Below are 21,526 nucleotides of genomic sequence, written 5' to 3' on the forward strand. Positions count from 1 at the left end.
TTTATGACTCATGGACTTCAACTCCCAGAATTCCTGAGTCAGCATAGCTGACTCAGGAATTCTGGCAGTTGAAGTCCATGAGTCATAAAAGAGCCGAGGTTGCCTACCCCTGAACTAGTCATACCCAATTCCTTCCAGTTCTCCAGAGCTTCCAGTTCTCTAATCATCTTTTTTGCTGTTTTATATTGTGGTGACTAAAACTGGATGCAATATTCCAAGTGTGGTCTTACTAAGGTACTATAAAGTGGTATTACCATAAGAAATCCTGACCAAAGTGGGAGAAGGTTGCCACATCACTAAAGTCACCTGCCACTATTAGGGCTAAATTTGAGTGTTTCCAATGGATTTAGAGCTGTAGTTTTCCAGGTTATCCCATAGGATATTGGTTAAGCAGAGCCAGGAGGGAGTTAAACATTAATAATGCTCATGAAATATAGACTTTCTGGATAGGTAAATTATCTAAAATATCTTAATTTCAATAAGAAAGTTGACTAAAATTGGTGTAGCTATAGCATTTTAAAATGATAAATGATTTTTTGAGAATTATACTGATGTGGCCAAAAGTATTGGGATTCTGACTTATTCCCAAAGAATCCCAATTTGCTCTGAATTAATACAGGTAAATATCATCCACCATTCCATAGTCCATAGAGCAGAGACTTTGCTTTTCCCTCCTGGACATAGCTTCAAGAGAAAAATTGACCCCAGATTGAATAGAAGAATAGTTTGAATGATTGAGCAAGAAAAAAAGATCAAAAAAATCCTGACTAATCTCCAAGATCAAGATACAACAATATCAAGTTACACTATACATTGTCATCTGGCTTAAAGTGGCTGCCATGGTGGAAGATCCCACTTTTGATAGGCACAAAAGAGCCACATTGGATATTCCTAAAAGGCATGTTGACAAGCCACAGTCCTGCTGGGAGATTGATTTTTGGACAGACAAAATAAAATTAAAACTTTTTAGTAAGCCACAGCAGTTATGTTCAAAGAAGAAAAAAATGCTTTTAAAGAAAAGAATGCTATCCTTAATGTGAAACATATAAAAGCTCCATAATGTTATGGGGTTGCTTTGTTGCCTCTGGCACTTGAATCTGTGCTAGACACAATGAAATCAGAAAATTATCAAAGTATTCTGGAGCGAAATATACTACCTAGTGTTAGAAAGCTCTGTCTCAGTTTCAGATTATGGGCCTTCCAGCAAGATAATGACCCCAAACATACATCTAAAAGAAGCCAAAAATGGTTGAAAACCAAACATTGGATTGTTGTAATGTGGCCTGTTATGAATTCTGTTCTGGATACAATAGCCCAACTATGAAAAGAGCTGAAACTCACTGTTGGGAGAAGGAATGCACTGAATCTAAGAAAAGAGGGATAATTTGCTCAAGAATGGGTCAAATTGCCAGTTGAGAAGTGAAGTCTCCTTCAGAACTGCAGAAAGCATTTGATTGTAGTTATTGCCTCAAAAGGATGTGCTACAAAATATTAGGCTATAAACATTATATCCATGCTCTTTTCATTTGTTTTTTATTTACAAGAAAGTTATATCCCACCTTTTTACTTAGCAGGTGTTCAGTAATAATATTTTTCCATAATATAGGAACTGAATAGTAATGACATAGGAAGATATTTGTTTATGCGTATTACATACATCTTTTAGCCCATTTATATGATGTTATCTCTGTGCAGTTCAGATAGTTAGAACTTATGCAATTTAATTTATCTTTTTCTCAAAGATAAAGAAGCCAGTTCTTCTCATCTCTATTTCTAAATTCCAATTTCATTTTGAATTTGAGGAGACCTTACCTGGCTTTCAGAATTGAAAACAATAGTTGGAAATTACTTTGTTGTCATTTTTCCTCCAAGCTATGCTTTCTAATTCTGTGATACAGAAAAAAACTACTTTGATTTTGTTCCAAACCAGAAAATAGAATATGTACGCCAGGGAGGCAATATAAAATTAGAGAGTATATTCACAATTGCCAAATCATGGTTTAGTTATTAGGAACTTTGGTATGAATATGTATGCCTTTGAATCAGTTTTTGCCTCCTAGTGACCACCTGAAGAAGTCCTTGCACTTTCCTTAGCAAGGTGTTATGGAACTGGTTTTTGATTGCCTCCTTCCTATGACGGAGAGAGAGTGACTGGTCCAAGATCATTCAGGTGGCTTTATGCCTAAAGTTGGACTAGAACTCTCAATCTCCCAGTTTCTAGCCTGATGCCTTGACCACTACACCAAATTGAATCTCATTATGAACATTTTATATTTGCTTTATTCAAAATCTCACTTGGTCTTTGTTTGCAGTCCCAGTTCAAAGTACAAATATTAAACAGCAGTGGCCATCATGGACAGAAACCCTGGTGCCTGATGGAATGCACATTCTATATTTTCACATTCATATCCTAAGATTATATTTAGACTCATGGTTTTAGTACTGTTTTGTGCTTAGGTACAAAAAATTACTACCGAGATGCAAGCCTTATAGTTAACCACCCTGAGTTGCTGGTTCAACATATAAATTAAATAAATAAATTACAAAATTAATATATCTTTGGGGTATGCAAAGAAATATATCCAAAATCAATCAATTTCAAAATAAGAATCATTACTTAATATAATAATGTACTAATTTTTAAATAGATAGAAACATTACAAATACTCTAGCTGATGCTTTTATTGATCTGATTATATATAATGTATTTGATTATTCATTTTAATAAATCTTAATTTTTATTTTTATGTTTTTAGTGTTTGTGTGAGTCTATCTAGATTAGAAGAGCAGTATCAATAATTTAAAAATAAATGTACAATTGAGCTATTTGCTCCTCTGATATTTGTGGTTTTTTGTTTACTTTTAACATGTCTACACAAATGGTTTGTTCAACAAATCATGGTTATTAAAATCCCGGATTAGCATTAACTCTAAATGCAGCCAATTAGACAAGCTTAATGTGAAAATGTATGCTTTACTTCAGTGGTTCTCAACCTGTAGATCGCGGAGATAAGTCTTGGTGGTCCATGGCTACAAAGAGTATTTAAAGAGGGTCCGTGGTGAAGAAAAGGTTGAGAACCACTGCTCTACATACTTTTTCCTGAACTAATATATAATATTGTAAACAGTGCTTTTTGTACGTTGTGGTGATGTAAGCTCTAGTCGAGATGGAATCCAGCATACTGATGTTTTAAAAGCAGTTGACATAATGAGGGGAAGGGAAATATTTGTCAAGTTAAAAGATCATCAATAAATAACATATTTGGTTACATTGATGCAATATTGTCCCATCCTCATATCAATGGGTAACAGATTTAGGATAAACCATATGTACACTTGCATTCAAAAGACTGCATTACCTTGCTAATGGAGGAATAACATACTAAACCTCACAGAACAGTTTACAAGAAGAAAAAAAGAATACTAAGGAATATGCTTTTTTCTTAGGATTTGCTGTAATTGCTTTTGTCAATTTTAGCGACTAGTCAGGTATTTTCCAACTCTATTCATATTTTGCGAAAGCCACAATTAGGGCTGTTGGTATTTGCTGCCCACCCCTAGATCTGGTCCTGAAATATAGATTTCTGGATCCCCCAGTATACCAATACAATCTAGCTAAAAGTCTCTGAACTGGAAAATAATTAGTCTTTCAAAAACATTAATATTGCAGGCCATCCTGACTGATAACAGTCTTAAATATGTTAAGCTACCTAAGTTTGTTTAGACTGTTACTTTTTGGAGCTATGATACTAATCAGAAATTGCAGAAAGTTGATAAGGTTTATGGTAAAGAATGGCATTAATGCCTTCTGGTTCTACAATCAGAACTACTTTATTTCATTGATAGTTGAGTGTTCAAAACCACTGTCTCCAATTTTCTTTTACAATATCCATGACAGAAGTTTAATCTGAGAAGCTTATTCATCATCTATTTGGACTGTGATTTTTTTTCAACTAAACATCAATTTGTGGGAAAAGAGAATTTTCCCAAATATTAGGGAACCAGTTTGGTGTAGCGATTAAGGTGCTAGCCTAGAAACGAGATTGTGAGTTCTAGTCCCATTTCAGGCATGCTAACTAACGCCTGGGTGACTTTTTGCCAGTCTCGTGTGGTGGTTGTTGCGGGAAAAATAGGAGGAGGAAGGAGTATTGGTATGTTTGCCACTTTGAGTTGTATATTTTTTTAAAAAGACAAGATAAAAATCTAAACAACAATAGCTATTTTTACCATTTTTAAAAAATATTAAATAGCCTTGGTATCTTCTAAACATTAGCAATGAAGTGCATCAGAATTTTCCCTGAAATTTATGTCAAAGAATGAGATCTGCTTTCTTTTACGAGAAGGAAGAAATATTCTCATTGTTCTAAAATGTGAAAAATATATTATTTTAAAATTATGCTTTTTATATCATCCTCTGCAGAGTATTGGGAAGGGATCTTTGTGGTGCATAGACCCAGAATATAGACAAAATCTTATCCAGGCTTTGAAAAAGACACCCTATCACCCATATTCCCATGTGTTCAGCACACCTCCAGCATCTCCTCAGGCATATCAAAGGTAAGAAAACTTGAACATACTTTATATGAACATGGCAAAGTATGTAAATTAGCTATGTACTGACTTCAGATTTGCAAGTGAATTTATCTGTTCAAATATGTTAAATCTAGAAGGAATGTATGCATGCATGTTTTAAATAAGTGAAATATAACTAGTATGTGATAAGTGGCCTAAGTAGGAGTGAGCAACCTGCATCCAATGAACGGCAGGTAATGATCAGACTGATAATTTATTTCCTTCTTTAGTGTCTACTAAATCAACAACCAGATCCATTTTTTTTACATTTAAGGGTTGCCTTACAATATAAGCTTTAGAATGTATTTAAAAGAATAAAATAGCTATTGGTCCCACAATTCTGAGATACCTACATACAAAAAGTAGGGCAAAAAACTAGGAAAGTACTGTCCTGCTTTCCAAAGGTGCTTTTTCAAAAGTCAACTGGACTTTGTTTTTCCTTGAAGACTTTTAGACGAGCGAAACGTCAGCAAGGAAAAACAAAGTCCATGTACCTTTTGAAAAAAGCACTTTTGCGACAACCATGACGTGGATGACTGAGAATCTCCATAGATATATTGCCCTGCTTATGACAACCTCCGAGACACAAATTAAAAAAAATGTTGGGGTCACAGTCTTACCAAGGTTGTTCCCACCAATTGCTGTTCAGAATAAGGCTTACTCAACATTTTTCTTTGAGTATATCCAACTGCCTGATTACATCGAGTGATCCTCTCAAAACTAGGTGATAATCAGCAAAAAACTAGAGCTTGCCAATCCCAGTCATGAATGGTTACATTAATTATATAAAAAAGGTAGGTCCCCACCTGTTGCCAGACCATAGGCATTCTTACAGCCCTAGTTTGAACTATAGATTTCTTACCAGTTTTGATGAAAGTTATACGTCCGCTTCAATTATTACTTTGCGTTGCACTGCTTCTGTAATTATTACTAAAAAAATTTGTCCTCTGTACTTGGGTTAGAAGCTGTGAAGTATAAGAAAAGATTCCAGCTTTTCATGTTACGCTTTCATGAGTGGATAGATTGCTGCCGAATCTTTTTCTCTAATGCTATGTTTGGAAGATTGCCTCATATAAACTTTGGCTTCCAGGTGATGAAAGTATGTGTTTTGTTTTTTTAAACTGCTGCTGTTGTGGTTACCTGATCTGCAAAGTAAGTGAGAGCAATTATGCTAGTTGCCATAGTGCTTTTCTGTTTGGCAAAAGGGTCAGTCAGGTCTGGTAACTTTAAAACGGCAGGGAAAAAAACCCTTAATGGGTGAGTTTGTCTTTTTGTCCTACTGCAGTGGAAAAAAGTTATGGCAGATATAAAACCTGCCACATTTCAAATCTGCTTGAAAATATGTGATTTGTTACAGGAAGTTTGGAATCCATAATTGCTGCAGCACTTAGCCTGATGTTAGATAACTATAAATAATAAATGTTTTGTGAAATCTGTATAAAATAGAGCCATGCCTTCATTTTTCCCTAAGTACAGACATTGGTTACACAAACGATTGTCTGATAGCATTTTGTAAAATGCCTATTAATATTGAGATTTGGGAGTGCATTTGCACTCTTCAGTTATAATACTCCTTTAAGAAGTGGCAACTTGCAATATAATTTCATTCTGGTAACTCTAATAAAGTGCCCGAGCATCTCTGCTGAGCCCTGCGTTCCATCACATGGCCTAAACAATCAATCTTCAGGCAGAGATTGGGAAGAACAGCTGGGCTTTTGCAGGGAACGGCTGTATGTCTGCCCTTGCTAGGCGATTAGCGTGATGGTAACCATAGTAACTAGAAGGCCTCCATAGCAACGCATAGCTGAGACAGGTGCAGTTACATCACAAGGCTGTTTGTTGCTTGGCAAAAGGACAGGCCATTAGTACTAAGACATGCACTGTTGCCTTGGTAACAGATAACCTTACATAGAAACTACAATGGGTTTGAACATTTTATCATCCTGATTAAAAAAAGGGGGGGAGGGAGGGATTTCATCTTCTTTTCCTTATTTTTAATTTAATTGTTAAGAACTCTTTATACATGGTCATTTGAAGTTACAAAATGTTTTGTTGTAAAAAAAATGAAGAGAATAAAGAACAGCAATTGAAAGTTTTCAGTAACTGTAGTAGCTTAAGAATTGATAATAACTTAAACATTAAAAATTATAATCTACATTGTCTTCCCACTCAATGAATTCTATATATAAAAAAACTTTGCTTCATTCTGTATTCATGTCTGAATTAGGAAACATATTTGTTCTCCAAATATGCTGGAATACAACTCAGTAATTCAACTAAATCCAGAGATCCGCTGGCTTGAAATTTTGGGAATTATGAGCTGCTGCATTTGAAGGGAACCAGATTGGAGGAAGGCTGAGCTAGCTAAATATTTTGTAACTTGGCTTGCAGGCATTCTGGGTGTCATTATATGCTTCAGTAACAACAACCCTCTTCTGCAAAGCTCTTACTATATATGCCATTCAAATATTTATTTTGATTTTTTTCCCATTAAGGGCAGAATACAATTAAACATGTGGGAAAGCTTCAGATAGTCCACAATGAAGGGCCATTTTGTCTTTGCCAGTGTACTGTAAATACCATACTTGGTGTTATCACAGTTCTTGGATGTAGTAGTGGAGCAGTAATGGTTTAGAAACAGTGTATTCCCCCCTCCCCCTCCTACTAGTTCTGAAAGTTGTCATTTCATTCCACCTTTTAGTATGGGAAAAGAAGAAAAGTCAAACAGTTTCCATGACTACATACAGAGGTTTTCTATGTTTATTTGTCTAGGTTTGACAATATGTTTCAAAACAGCATTTTAGTGTGTTTCAGAATTATTGTCATTCAGACAATTGACATAATGCATTTTACATCAAAGCAAATATAGCTTTATTTAAAACTTTTCCTGTGGTACAAACAAACTTGCTTATCAGTGTATTTACATTCTTAGAGAAGAAAACAATGTGGTTAAAATCAGTTCAGTTAAGGCAGGGGTGTCAAACTGCCCGCCCATGGGCTGGATGCATCACGCTGAAAATATAAGAAGAGTTTGTATCACTGCAGATGCTAGTATGATCCACAAAGATTTCTTAAGAGCCAAACACCTGTGACAACTTTCACCCCAAAATGTAGAGAGGAAGTTGCTCTCCATTCTAGTCATACTCCAGGCTGGAACTTGCCCTCTATCAGGATACTTTATTTCATGACTGTTTCGTAGCTTCCCAGTTCTTCACAATTAAATAGATTTGGTGGTTTTAGATACCCCATTAAAGACTTTCTCTCACCTCTGCAAAGCCTGGGGCTCCTCCAAATTAGTTGAGTCCATCTTGAATTGTGTCATTTTGGATATTTAAGAAACAGTATTTGAAAGTTTGAGGTTGGTATAAATGATAGCAATTTTGTATTGTCCATGTCTCAGTAATCACTTTACTTTTATGACCGTAGTGACATTTGGAGTCCTACTTATGTAAAAGGGCTTTTCAACCTTTTCACCCATTGTACCACTTTTAGGATATGGCAACATCTGAGTACCACCAGTCGCCTAGCAAGGTGTCAAAAACTTGATGACCCAAAAAAAGTGATGAAGTACAGGTAGTCCTCGACTTACAACAGTTCACTTAGTGACTTTTTGAAGTTACAATGGCACTGAAAAAAGTGCCCCCAAAGCCACAGCCGAGCAAGACACCTGCCTGCCCGCCTGGTGGCGCTCTTCCTCCTGTCCGAGGTTTTCATTGTGAGCATTTCTGTTGAGGATTGGCAGCGGGGGGGTTGGTTTTTATTCCCCCCATCTACTGGGTGGTTGCAGCAGGTTTTGGTCACTTCACATGACCCTGGGACACTGTGACCGTCATAAATATGAATCAGTTGCTAAGCATTTGAATGTAAATCACAAGAAGCTGGAGATGCTGCAACATTCCAGCTGATTGGCACTTCTTCTGGGCTCAAAATGCCAGGATCAGTGCCGAGCTCCAGCTGGAGCCTGGCGCTGATCCTGGTGCTTCCGCTGAGCCCTGACAGCCCTGCAGCTCCAGTCGTCTCTCACTCAGGCTTGTGCGGTGCTGCCACCGGTTCAGCTCATTCCTCTCCCCCGCTACCACTTTTCTAGGATGGTCGCGTACCACCTACCAGGTGCCAGTGTACCACAGGTGGTACCTGTACCACTGGTTGAAAAGCCCTGATGTACAAAATATTATGTAACTTCTAGCTGATACTTGTTGCACTGGACATATATTGAACTAATAGAGATGACATTCCATTAAATTTATAGAAAAACATAGCCTTTAAACAGCTGCAATAATAGTTTATTAAATAACTGGTGATATTTTTCTATAAGAAAAATGAGAATAAATATGGAGATGTAGTTTTTTAACTGCTTGGAAATTATTTTCATTTGTTCCTTATAATACTACAGCACCTTTGACTTGTATGATAAAGTTGTCCAAAAAAACAAAAAAACAAATCTGCCTTTAGGGCTGTCAACTTGGCCCTAAAGTTGAAAACATAGGTATTCTCTGAAGCTGACAAGAATCAGCTATTGCAACTGATTCTTCCTATGCAATATATTAAAAGCAATAATTTAAGTTTCTGTACCTTTGTGTAGCTCCTATTTGGGACTGTACAGTAGGCTTTTTTTGTTTATTAAAAACAACAACAATTATAACATGGTCTATAAGGAAAAACTCAACACTCACAGCAGGGCAATAGCTTTCTGAGAACTAATCAGAATGACACAACTGTCTTCCTCACTGGACAAGATATTTCAAAATGCAAGAGATGGGGAAGAACAAGAAAAATCTACAAATTAAATAAATTGTGTAATCTAAAGTATGCCTCAAGTTGGAGATTTCAATTTGAGATGTATTAGTCAGTGGTAAATTTTGTTACTGCTGGATTATAACCAGGGTGCTAGTATATACATAAGAAAAAATTCTTGGCACCACACCAGGTTACTTGTCCTGTCTGGTTTTATTTTTATTATTTTTAGATAGTAATAATGATGGTAGTAATGCAAATCTATATTTCTAACTATTCATTTAGTTGTCATAAGACTATGGCACTGTGTTTTGTTTGGAAATATGCCAAATTCCCAATAACAAAACACAAAGCTTAGCAGAGGAGTTACAGCAGGAGCTAAAATTGCTGGTGGAAGGCATCCTTATGTGTTTTCCTTCTGGTAAATGGGTGCAATGTGATTGGCTGTGCCTGTGGTGTTAAGTCATTTGTGAAAAAAATAACCATAAATGTTCCAAATGTATCCACTGTCTCGAGAAGATTGGGAATTTTGGATGACAAGTAGCAGTTGGAGGGAAAAAATGTCTGATCTTTCCAGCTCTGTGAACACAGAAGGCTTAATCCCTCCTGGTTAATATTGTAATATTTCTGCATTCAACTGTTGGAAGTATTTTGCAGAAGATAAATTGGGGAAAAAAGTTTTAAAAATTAAAGTGTTTTTTTTTCTTTTCTCACTTATGAAGCTTATTTAAAATACCAATAAGGTATTTGAAGTAGAGTATTGGATTAGCTCATAAATACAAAATACACATTGGTGAAACTGTTCCTATTATAATAAACTTCTGTTGGGAGGTCATTACAAGGCACTGTTCCAAGTTGAAAGCATTTCATGAAATGCTACCTGCCATTTCTTAAATAATGGTTTTGCATATATGTATGTACCTGAAGCATTCATTCTGTTTAGATTCTCTGTTGGTAGAAACCTGCAGAACTAGTTTCCAGTAGTGACTGAAATCTCCAAAAGAGAAGCAGATTCTTTCTTGCAAGTCAGCATTTTGTAATACTACGACTGTGATGTTACATGAACAGATGCTATCTTCAAGGAGAAATCAAATGTCAGCATTCCATTGCATCCCCCCAAATGCTGGATCTTGCTACATAGTTCAGACTACAGGCAGAATGGCTTTAACTCTTCCAGTAATAAAAAGCCTCTAGGGGGTTGGATTAAGAGAAGGAATTAGAAGATTTATACAGCTTGTCTGGCAGGAAACCACAGAGAGAAAGTGACCCACTGTTCATGTCTTTCAAATCTTGGAAAGAGATGCATTTGCCTGATTTTGACACACAGTGTTTTAAAGCTTATTCTACTCAATGCTGTTGCTGTGGTGCACATATTCTTTTTCAATTATCTGGGATCTGAGTGTACAACCCAAATATTGCAAACTTCATCTGGTTTAATGTATGTTGTAATGTGAATGCAGTGCTGCTTATGCATTGATTGCAGTAGCTGCCAGTATTTAATATAAGTTTCCAGTGCTACCAAGACATGCCAACTTTGGCCAGCTTTTTTTGGCCAGTTATTTTGCTGATTCAACATCAACTTTCTTTATCAGAATATGTGCCTTTCATATACAAAATCAATAAAAAATAGACAATCAGAAGATATTATCTGTAGGATTTCCTTTTCTTCTTTTTCCTTAAGAAGAATACTGTGTTATTCTTCAAAAATGTAAAGCAGGGTAGGACTGGTTAATATTTGATGGGAAATACTAAATCTTTGAGATAGATTGGGAAGTTTAAAAAATCCTGAAAGAAAACAATAGTATATCAGCTTCATATTGTTGCCAAGATAACAGCATGGATCTGAACATGAAATCGTCAGGAGTTCTAGTCTAGTTCTTTAGGCATGAAGCTACCTGGGTGATATGGGCCAGTCATTCTTTCTCAGCCCTAGGAAGAAGACAATGGCAAACTGTCAAGAAAATTGCAGGGACTTGCCCAAGCAGTTTCAAGGAGTCAACTGTGACTCGAAACATAGAACCACAAATTTTGGCACTTAATTTTATCAGAGCTTCATGTGGGTACATTGATACCTAAAGAGAATTGGATCCTGCTGATATCTGACCAGAATCTTAGAAACAAACAAATCAGTGGAATACTGCGTCCAGATTTAGTCACCACATTACATAAAAGATGTTGAGACTTTGGAAAAAGTGCAGAGAAGAGCAACTAGGATGATTAAGGGCTGGAGACAAAAACATATGAAGAATGGTTGCAGGAATTGGGTATGACCAGTCTAGAGAAAATAAGGATTAGGGGTGACACGATAGCAGTATTGCAGACTTTACAAAGGGTTGCAACAAAGAAGAGGGAGTCAACTTATTTTCCAAAGCACCAGAAGGCAAGACAAGAAAAAATGGATGGAAACCATTCAAGGCGAGAAGCAACTTGCAATTAAGGAGAAACTTCCTAACAGACAATTAACCAATGGAATAGCTTGCCTTCAGAAGTTGTGGGTGCTTCATCACTGGAGGCTTTTAAGAAAAGACTGGACAACCACCTATCTGAAATGGTATAGGGTCTCCTGCTTGAGCAGGAGGTTGGACTAGAAGACCTCTAAGGTCCCAGCTCTATTCTGATTGATATTGCCAATGTTTAGTGGTTGTTTCATTTGTTGACTAAACAGAATAATACATATGTAGTATGCTAGTGACAAAAAAATAAGCTTCCCTGTAGATTCAGTCATTGATTGTACCATCTTTAGTAGTAATAAATGCAACAAAATATTTTTTGTAATTATCAATCTCTCATATTTTTGTAGGAATACTGGCCAATTTGTCTGTAGCAAACTGTTTCAACATTTGCGGGATTCCTAAAATGAACTGCCAGAATATTTCTATGAGATTTTGGTCTAGAGTTTGACTTAGCTATATCAAAATATTAAATTTGTTCTTCATCCATTCTCTTGTAACATGCTAGTATGTTCTGGATTATTATCTCGCAGCTTGACCCACCTATGCTTCAGCTACAGGTGATGAACAAATAGCCTGATATTCTTCTGTAGAATTCTCTTATAAAACATAGAATTCATGCTTCCTTCACTGATGGTAAATCATTACAGTAAAGGGACAGCAAAACATCCCCAAATCATGACATTCATTGTTTCTCTTTTGCCAGATATAACAATATTCACTTAGCCTGAAATTTTCCATTTTACACTTAGCTTTCCATAAAATATTCCTCCAGAAATCCGGGGGTTCCACTAGGTCAGTGATGGTGAACCTTTTAGAGACGAAGTGCCCAAACTGCAACCCAAAACCCATTTATTTATCGCCGGGTGGGCGTGGCCGACTGGGTGGGTGTGGTTGCAGTGGTCACGGTAGACTGGGTGGGCATGGCCACAGTGGGTGTGGGCACCTTGATGATTCTCGTCAGGAGGGACACCTGTGGGGGGCAGGCAGGGTTGCGGGAGATCCAAGGAGTCTCTGGTGTGTGGGGTGGTGGGCCAGAGGCTCGTCCTGTGGGGTGAGGCAAGGTGAGACAGGGTGGGTGTGCCAATTGCCGCAGGGCAAGGCAAGCGAGACGGGCCGGAGCAGCTGCTGCCTGACACCATCAGCTCCCACACACAGAGACCAGCGAGCGCATGGGGGCCGACAGTGCTGGCTATCTTGCATCATGGCAGCCCCATCAGCGTGGGCAGAGTGCAGCCCCATCGGTGTGGGCATAGACGGCCCTGGGACGGCTGTAAAGGAGCCCTCACCTGGTACGGGCCTTGTCTACATAGTGGCTCTGACGGGGGTGGTGGCTGCTCCTCCTGCTACTGCTCCGAGCCCCTTGACCAGTGAACCACACAGGGAAGCAGGAGGCGGCAGCAGTGATCCCTGCATTACCAAGCCCGGCTGGCAGCAGATCTGGAAGCAAAGCTGTTCCGTCCATCCTCGCGCTGGTGGAGGCAGTGGCGGGGGAATGTGAGCTGTGGTGTATGCCCACCACCCCCGCTGGCACCCCACATCATCCCACACACACATCCCAGAGACGCACGTGGGATGATGTGGGGCAGCAGCAGCAAAGGGTGGGTGCATGCCAGATCCTGCCTCCCCCTGCCAGAATTCCTGAGTCAGCATAGCTGACTTCAGGAATTCTGGATATAGAAGTCCACAAGTCATAAAAGATCCAAGGTTCCCTACCCCTGATATAGGGTCTTCTGCTTCAGCAGGATGTTGGACTAGAAGACCTCCAGGGTCCCTTCCAACTCTCTTATTCTGTTAAACAAGGTCTGTACATTTCTTCATGGCTTTAGCTAAAAAAAGAAAAACTTGTAGGTATTTAGATGTTGTACTTGAATTTTTTGTGAATGACTGGACGATTTAATCCTGTACTTTTATAGTGAGTTTATTATGACTGCCACTCTTGAAAAGATGTACTATGGTCCCAAGTTGTTCTCATTTCAGACAATTTATTTGTTGATTTTCTACTCACTACAGCAGGGGTGTCAAACTCAATTTCATTGAGGCTGCCCTCAGGGGGCCGGGTGGGTGTGGCCAGGGTGGGCGTGGCCTACTGGGTGGGCATGGCTGGAGTGCATGTGACCTACTGGGTGGGCATGGTCAGCTCTACATTGTTCGCGTCAAGGGTACCTATGGGGGCCTGGGCAGGAGTGGGACAGATCTGAGGGTCTCTGGCAGAAGGAGATGGGACCGGGGCCAGTGCATGGTCCACTGGAGGATCCTCACTGTTCCTCTCAGGCCATGTGGGGGGGGCTGGACGGTGGTACGGAGGTCAAATGCCCAGCCCAGCCCTCAAGCACCGAAGGCACTAAGCCCAGCCCCACTTCCCCAAGGGGGTGCCCAGCTGCACTTACCTCCTCAAGGCTGCTGCTGCTGTGCTTGCTCTCCTTAGCTAGGTTGCTCATGATGGGTATGAGGGCAAAGTCAAGAGGAAGGCCTACTCCCTCTCCATGTGAGGAAACCTGGCTTTGTATCCAAAGCTTCCTTAGCAATAGGATGGGAGACCCCCCCAGGATAGGCCAGAAGGAGGGGGCAAGGGGATGGTGAAAGGGCAGCAGGGAAGGACTAAGGCAGGACTTCCCTCAGACCCTCCCTCTCCTTCCTTCCTTCCTTCCTTCCTTCCTTCCTTCCTTCCTTCCTTCCTTCCTTCCTTCCTTCCTTCCTTCCTTCCTTCCTTCCTTAGAGTGGTGGGAAAATATTTGAGATGAGGGAGGGAGAAAAACAGGCAAGAAACGCAGCTGGGGAAGTGTCATCCTTTGTGTGGAATGAAGAAATGCACCATCGCCTGGAAGTGGCCAGCACATGGCCCTCACCTACTTCACATATCTGGCTTGGTGGGCTCTGGGGGAAGGGATGCCATGAGCAGCATGAGAGTCGATGTTACCCATGCAATGCTGTCCACCCTGGAGCCTGCCCAGTTTTGGAAGGCAGCGGGGCGCTCTCCTCACAGTGCTGAGAGGATGAGCCGGGTGGCATGAATCTGAAGAGAAGCACAACGCTGCCCAGCCTCTAGCCTGCCCAAAGTAGGCAGGGCCATGTGCTGGCCACTTCCAGGCAATGGTGCATTTCTTCATTCCTCACAAAGGGTGATACCGCCCCAGTGGGCGGGGCCGATGCGGCAGGGGCTGGTCCCTCGCTGTTTCCAGACGGCCTTGTGGAGCTAAGACTGAATGTGTTTCAGCATAAATGGCCACCATGAAATTGTACATTGGCTCCCGGCTGGCCTGGGCTAGGGACAAGGCAGCGGGTGCTGTTCCCTCACTGTTTCCAGTATGGGTTTGCGGGCCACATGAAACCACTTCGTGGGCCACATCCAGCCCCCGGGCCTTGTGTTTGACATGTCTGCACTACAGTCAAGAAACACTTGGTCATTTAAAATATAAAATACTTGGTATGAGACTGGATTGGTGGAGCTTCAAAACTTTATAAATAGTTTTCTAACCTTTTCCAGACTAAAGAGCATTAATTATTATTTTTTACTGAGATTTTCAGGAATTTCTTTTGAATACAGAATTACATAGATCTAGAATGTGTGTTTGTGATAGAGGGAACCGAAATTTGTGAAACTGATAAAAAGTAGGGGTGGCCCAGTTCAGCCTTCATGATTTAATGAAGTTCTCAAACAGCCACTTCTACAGCTAGTTCAATTTATGGTAACCTATAAATTTAGTTGATCTGATTGAAGGAACAGAACAATTAATATTTTTCTCACTGCAATATAAAATGCTGGATAGCTTTACTTATGAAATAAATGAAATGAGAACTAATTTTGGTATTATTTCTTCACTCAGATGTGCCCTATACATTATAATGTTAATCATAATTTAAAATTTATAATAATTTTATAAATTTTATAACTATTTTATATTTAATCATATTTATATATTTTTTCCTACTGGACACAAGATTTTTAGTAGTATAGACATAAAGTTGCAAACCAAGAGACAAGAGTGAGGAGGGTGTACTTCATTTTCATGCCAAGTTAGCAGTTTTTAATATCAGGAGAAAGCTAGATTATCTGTGAAATTGTTGGAATAAGACCAAGAAAGTAACTCTTTATATCACGTCTAATAAACTAATGAAATTTCCTGCCACAAAATATGGCTATTCTTTTTGATAGTTTTCAAGAAGTACTAGGTAAATATATGGAAGACCAACATTTTGGTGCTTTTAATTTTGAAAGCATAAATATGTTTGAGTCACAAATAGTACACATCTAAAAGAGAAGGGAATTGCTTCCACATTGTAATAGTGGGCTTCCCATAGTTTATCCAGAAAGCTAAACTGATCTATAAGGACTCTATTTTTTCATGTAGATATATTTTTATATATCCTTGTATATCAGAGCATGTGTTTTCAAAACTTTTTCCAAGTTTTTCTTAACTACATTGCTTTGTATCAAGATCACTTCACCTAAAATATTTTCCTATGTGCTTTTGAACATTTATTAATAAAACAGGTAGTTGTTGACTTATGACCGATCACTTAATTACCATTAGAAGTTACAACAGATTCAAAAAAAGGTTACTTACAGTGCATCCTCAAAGTTAGGACTGCCACCATCACTATCACCCTGTGGGTTGCATGATCACATTTTTGAGTGATTGACAACCAGCTCACATTTATGATCAATTAAAGTGTCCTGTGATCATATGATCATTTTTGTGATCCATCGGATAAGGTGGATTCAGACTTATGACTATATTCACTTAACTACTATGTGATGCATTTAATGACCATGGTGACTCACTTAATAATCATTCTAAAATGGTCATAAAAATCAAATCCTGTCATGGTGATCCAACCTATGGCTGCAACAACTTATAACAAAAATTCAAGGGTCAGTTGTGATCATAAGTCAAGGATTACTTGTAATGACAATTACATAGAAGATAACATTTGAGCAGACTTCATTATTTATAGATTGGAAGGGATTAGGTAATTTCTAGTAAATTCTCAATAGTCATAGATACAAATACAGTCAATTATCATTATTTGTGATAAATAGTTGTAGTCTATAAAGTTGCAGTAAACACTGAATTAGCAAATACTGGATCTCACCTGGGAATGTGGACATTGGGCAACTCAATTTTTTTTATGAATGGCTTCCAGAAACCAGAAATAAACACTGGAAAAAAACAAAAAAATAAATTGCAGTCACATGACTGTGGGACATTGCAAACCGCCATAAATGCAGGCCAGTTACTGAGCACCCAAAATGACTATTGGGGGGTGGGGTGTCACTGGCCATCAGATCTTTGAGTCTGGCTTATGGGGGGTTTGTCATAATTTTGAATGGCCACTAAGAAACCAGTCATAAGTTGAAGATCACTTGTACACTTATTCTTTATATGTTGCACACTTTCAGCAAAACCAGTTAGGCCTAGGCACCTTGTTTGAAGGATTGTAGAAAAATCTGGCTGGCTGATATTAATTTAGATCCTTATATTTCTTGTTTTTCATTATCATTAAGCAAACTAATGTAATGTGTTTGTTGACCACTGCCCTTGGATACTTAAGAAATTTTGTTTATTCAAAGAATTGAATAGAAAATTTATATACAGATTGGATGTCTGCCTATTGATTGCCTCTCACCACAAATTGTGAAATAAATTCTCTGTGAACTTTATGAAAATAACAATAGCAATAGACTTATATACCACTCTATAGTGCTTTATATCACTCTCTGAATGGTTTACAGATTCAGCATATTGCTCCCAACAATCTGGCTCCTCATTTTACCAACCTCATAAGGGTAGAAGGCTGAATCAATCTTGAGCCTCATCAGGATCGAACTCCAGGCTGTGGGCAGAATTAGCCCGCAATACTGTATTCTAATCACTGCGCCACCAAAATTAGAGACCAGATTAAGTCGGATGAAGTCTAGTAGTAGAATTCAAAGCAATCATTTCACTAAAAATGTAGGAATTAAATCACTAAAATATATCTAATTCCCATCATAAACCAAATATAGGCAACTGGTTCACGTAGCTAATCAGGAATTAGGGGAATTGTAATCCAAACCATCTGCAGGCCTGCAGGTTGCCTATCTTTGCACTAGGGCAAAGATTTTCAACCTTTTTCATCTCATGGCACAAATCCCATAGGTGAGACTTCTGGGTCTCAAAAGCAGAAATCTAATGAATCACAGTTTAGTGGAGCTTGGGAGGAAAAATGGAGGCAGTTCACCCCTAGTGATGTCATGGAACTGTAGTTCTGGCTGATGCGTATACATGTGGATCTTTTGTGGTGTACAGTGTGCCACAGTACAACCATTGAAAACCACTCCACTAGGGCAACTAAAGTGTAATTCTTTCCAGGTCCTGGCCTAGAATAGTAAGGTCATTCATTTTATTGAAAAATCTGATGCTACCAGCTGTGTCACCATGGCAGAATAAAACAGGGCAGGTTACATAATGACAAATGTTACTCCAATCTGTTGGTAAGCAGTTCATTACATTTAAATCTGTGCGGCTCAGGGCAACATGTATGATTTTTCTCTCATGGAATTATAGCCCAAAGACATAGAACTCCATATCACGGATTCAATTTCAGGGTCTCCCAAATGAACAGCAACTGTTAAGTGGAGATGATTTTTTTCCATAGAATTTAATCTCTCTTTCAATGAAGCGTTCATAACTTCTTCAAACAGGGTATTTTATCCTACACTTAACCAGATTTTGTGATCTATTTTGGTTCTCTCATTCCTTGTAGATTTTGTTAATTTAGCAATTTAAGGTTTTACATTAACCAGATTAAGATCCCCATTTAGCCATGAAGCTCACTGAATAGTATGGTGCCGGTTTCATTTTTGTAACTAATCTGTTTTTGAGATTGTTACGAGAATAGAAATGGAGAGGGATGACTTTTTGAAGTCGCATTCTGCTATAAATATAGTAAAAAGTTAAAAGCCAAAAAAGTTATGCAAATGTTTAAAGTTTCTTTTTTACTTTCTAGTTCTCTAATCTTGCCAAGTAAAACATTACTTCACTATTCTTTCTTCTCACCAGTGAGATGTCTACTTTGTGCTAGCCCCATACATCTACCTCTACATTTCACTTAGACCCAAGACCACTTTATAAACACAGTTATTGTTTTGCCTATGAAAAAGCGGCAGAGGTTAAAAAGCAAATATTTGACCGATTAATAAAATTGAGTTGAGCATAGCAGCAAGGAAGTCCTTTTCCATTGTCCTCTATGCTGGAAATGCAAATAAACATTCTTCCCCTTTTCAAGTCCTTATCTGACAGTGAAACATATCTCTGTAAAATCTTGGTGCTCAGTCAGTTAAAACAAAATACTTTTCTGCTGATTATTAAATTACACCCACAGAGAAGAGAGGTGTTATAGATCTGGGCATTCAACAACATTGAAAAGGAAAAGAATAAAAATGGCAAAGCAAAGTAGTCCTGGCCCCAATTAGTCTTGAGATTTCTTAAAGTGGATTGAAATTTGAAAGCCAAAAAAGAGTAGGGAGTGGAGCAGAAGGTCATGAAAAGTGGCTATGAATCTTATAAAGAGCCTTTCTTTTGTTAAGAAAAATTCAACAGTTTTGTTCAAACTAATGAACCAATCCAGTTTGGAAATCTTGTGAGTTCATTGTCCTGTGAATTTGGAGAAGCAGCTGATCCTTATAAATGCTAAATATACTTCTATGAAATAGTCTTGATATACAGCTTGGGTGGCACTATGATGACTCCCAGATCTGTATGTCTCTCTCTGTGTGTGTCAGCTCTTGTGCGTGACAGTTTCTCTCATATTGTTGCCCACTAGATGTCATGGTCTTTTAAAGCAGTATTCAGGGATGATGAATGAAAGCTACAATTCCTGGGTACAAGACTTGCCCATCTGGTCTGTAATACTTTTAGTGAGGAACCACTGCCCAAGGCCCATCTTCCATAATTGCTCTATATGTTGTCCCTTTTATTTGAGACTATAGCATGGATAAAGCAGAGGAGTGCTGACAGAATCAGGTCATCTTCGCCTCTGCCTTTCCCAATGTAGGCAAACAATGGGACAGAGATAAAACTAGCTGGGAGTTCATCTAGTCTAGAGTGTCAAACTGCTGGCCCGCAGACTGGGTGCATCATATGGAGGCTGCGCCCACCCCAGCTCAGGCAATGCAAAAAAAGTCGAGATACATCGTGACACATCATGTGACACGGCAAGTTTGACACCTGCGATCTAGTCAGCACACCTGAAGGACTACAAGAAGGATTGGGTCTCTTCATCCTGTCACATCATTCCTTCTTGTCTTAGAATAGTGGAGTATGAGTAAAAATAACAAGCTTTAAGAGCTTATGTACATGTTCCTGCTTCATCTAGTACACATTATTATCACTGAGAGAAGATGCCCATCAGACATTACCCTTATCTCAGTGCTTGACAGTATAAGGAGCAATGGGAGACATCTGAGAAGGAATGAATGACATTATGGAGTAGCGCTTAACTTGTCACATGATACCCTTCAAGTCCTACTGTTTGACAACATCTGATCCATCAGGTTGAATAACAAAATGAAACCAGTACTCTCAGCCAAATCTAGTTGCCTCTCCCTACTATCTTTAAAACTTTCTGGAAGTCATCCACTGAGAAAGGCTGACTTATCACAAATAAGTGAAGGGGGCAGAATTTTTGTATGTATGGCTGATTGTACAAAAAATTCTTTCCAATCTGGAATATTGCAAATAGTCAAGGTGCCAGAAGGCTCCATGCATAATAATTTATGCACATAGAGGTTTATAGAAATTTTGCTTTATAAAGTTTACACCTTATTTATAGATTTAGGTGAAAAATGTGATACCTTTCCATATGACCTATGCATATTCCATGTCTACGTTTTGCAAAAAGAGTAATTTGTTTACTTCTTTCTTTCCAATTTCATATGTGACAGTTAACATTTAGAGTAAAGTTTTCAACACAATTAGCTTTAATAAATGAGGGAGCAAAAACCAATTATCTGTTCAGATTGTGAAAGGAGAATTTATATTCATCTTATCAGGGGGTTACACTTTTCCCTGGAATAGAAACATGGTTGAAATTGGGATGAGGATTGAAAAAGAGTATTTTCAAAGAAAACTGAAATATGGCAAATGAAAGTTACATTCTCAGTGAATTATTTATAGTCATGTAATTAAATTGATTTAGAATTGCAGAGTTTGTAAATATAATGAATAAAGAAAATTTTCCTGAGGATATAGCTCAATCTGAGTTTTGATGCGCTTGTCCTTTGGACATAATTATATGTAAATAATTCAGATTTCTAACAGTATTCAAACAGTACTGGCTTAGCAGTTTTTAATATAATTAGTTCTATTTTCCCATTGAAAATTTATTTTAGTTGTCTGGTTATTGAAGACACTGCTACTTTACAAAGACTATCTTTATTATTAAAATTGTGCACTACCTTTATATTATAAACATTCAGAACTTACAATGGTAGAAATTTTATTTATAAATGAAATGGAAATAATTGTTTATGATTGTCCTAGTGTCATGCAAAATGGGACTGGAGCGTATATGCAACACTGATGTTCTCTTGTTCTTTGATCTGGCTGATATCTTCGCACCTTGTTTTTACAATGATAGCAAAGGGAAAATTCACAAATAAAAAAAATGGTAAAAATTAAATTGAGGGTACTGGAATCTAGTCATGGTAGTGGAAAAGTAATATGTGTCATAGATGTGGAAGAAATTTTCAGTAGTTTGTTTAGGCAAAGCATACTAGTAGTTGG

At 38.3% G+C, this 21,526-nt stretch overlaps 1 protein-coding gene across 3 annotated transcripts in view; it reads left to right on the forward strand.

Annotated features, from left to right (window-relative positions):
- FOXN3 (forkhead box N3) overlaps positions 1–21,526 on the forward strand; it is a 228,826-nt gene that overhangs the window by 109,767 nt on the left and 97,533 nt on the right. For all 3 annotated transcript variants that reach the window (XM_081322211.1, XM_081322212.1, XM_081322213.1), the window contains one exon: positions 4,421–4,557. In XM_081322211.1, the coding sequence (XP_081178337.1) occupies positions 4,421–4,557 (137 nt within the window). The remainder of the gene's footprint in view (positions 1–4,420; positions 4,558–21,526) is intronic.

Source organism: Vipera berus (assembly GCF_964194415.1).
Source record: "Vipera berus genome assembly, chromosome: 1".
NCBI lineage: Eukaryota > Metazoa > Chordata > Lepidosauria > Squamata > Viperidae > Vipera > Vipera berus.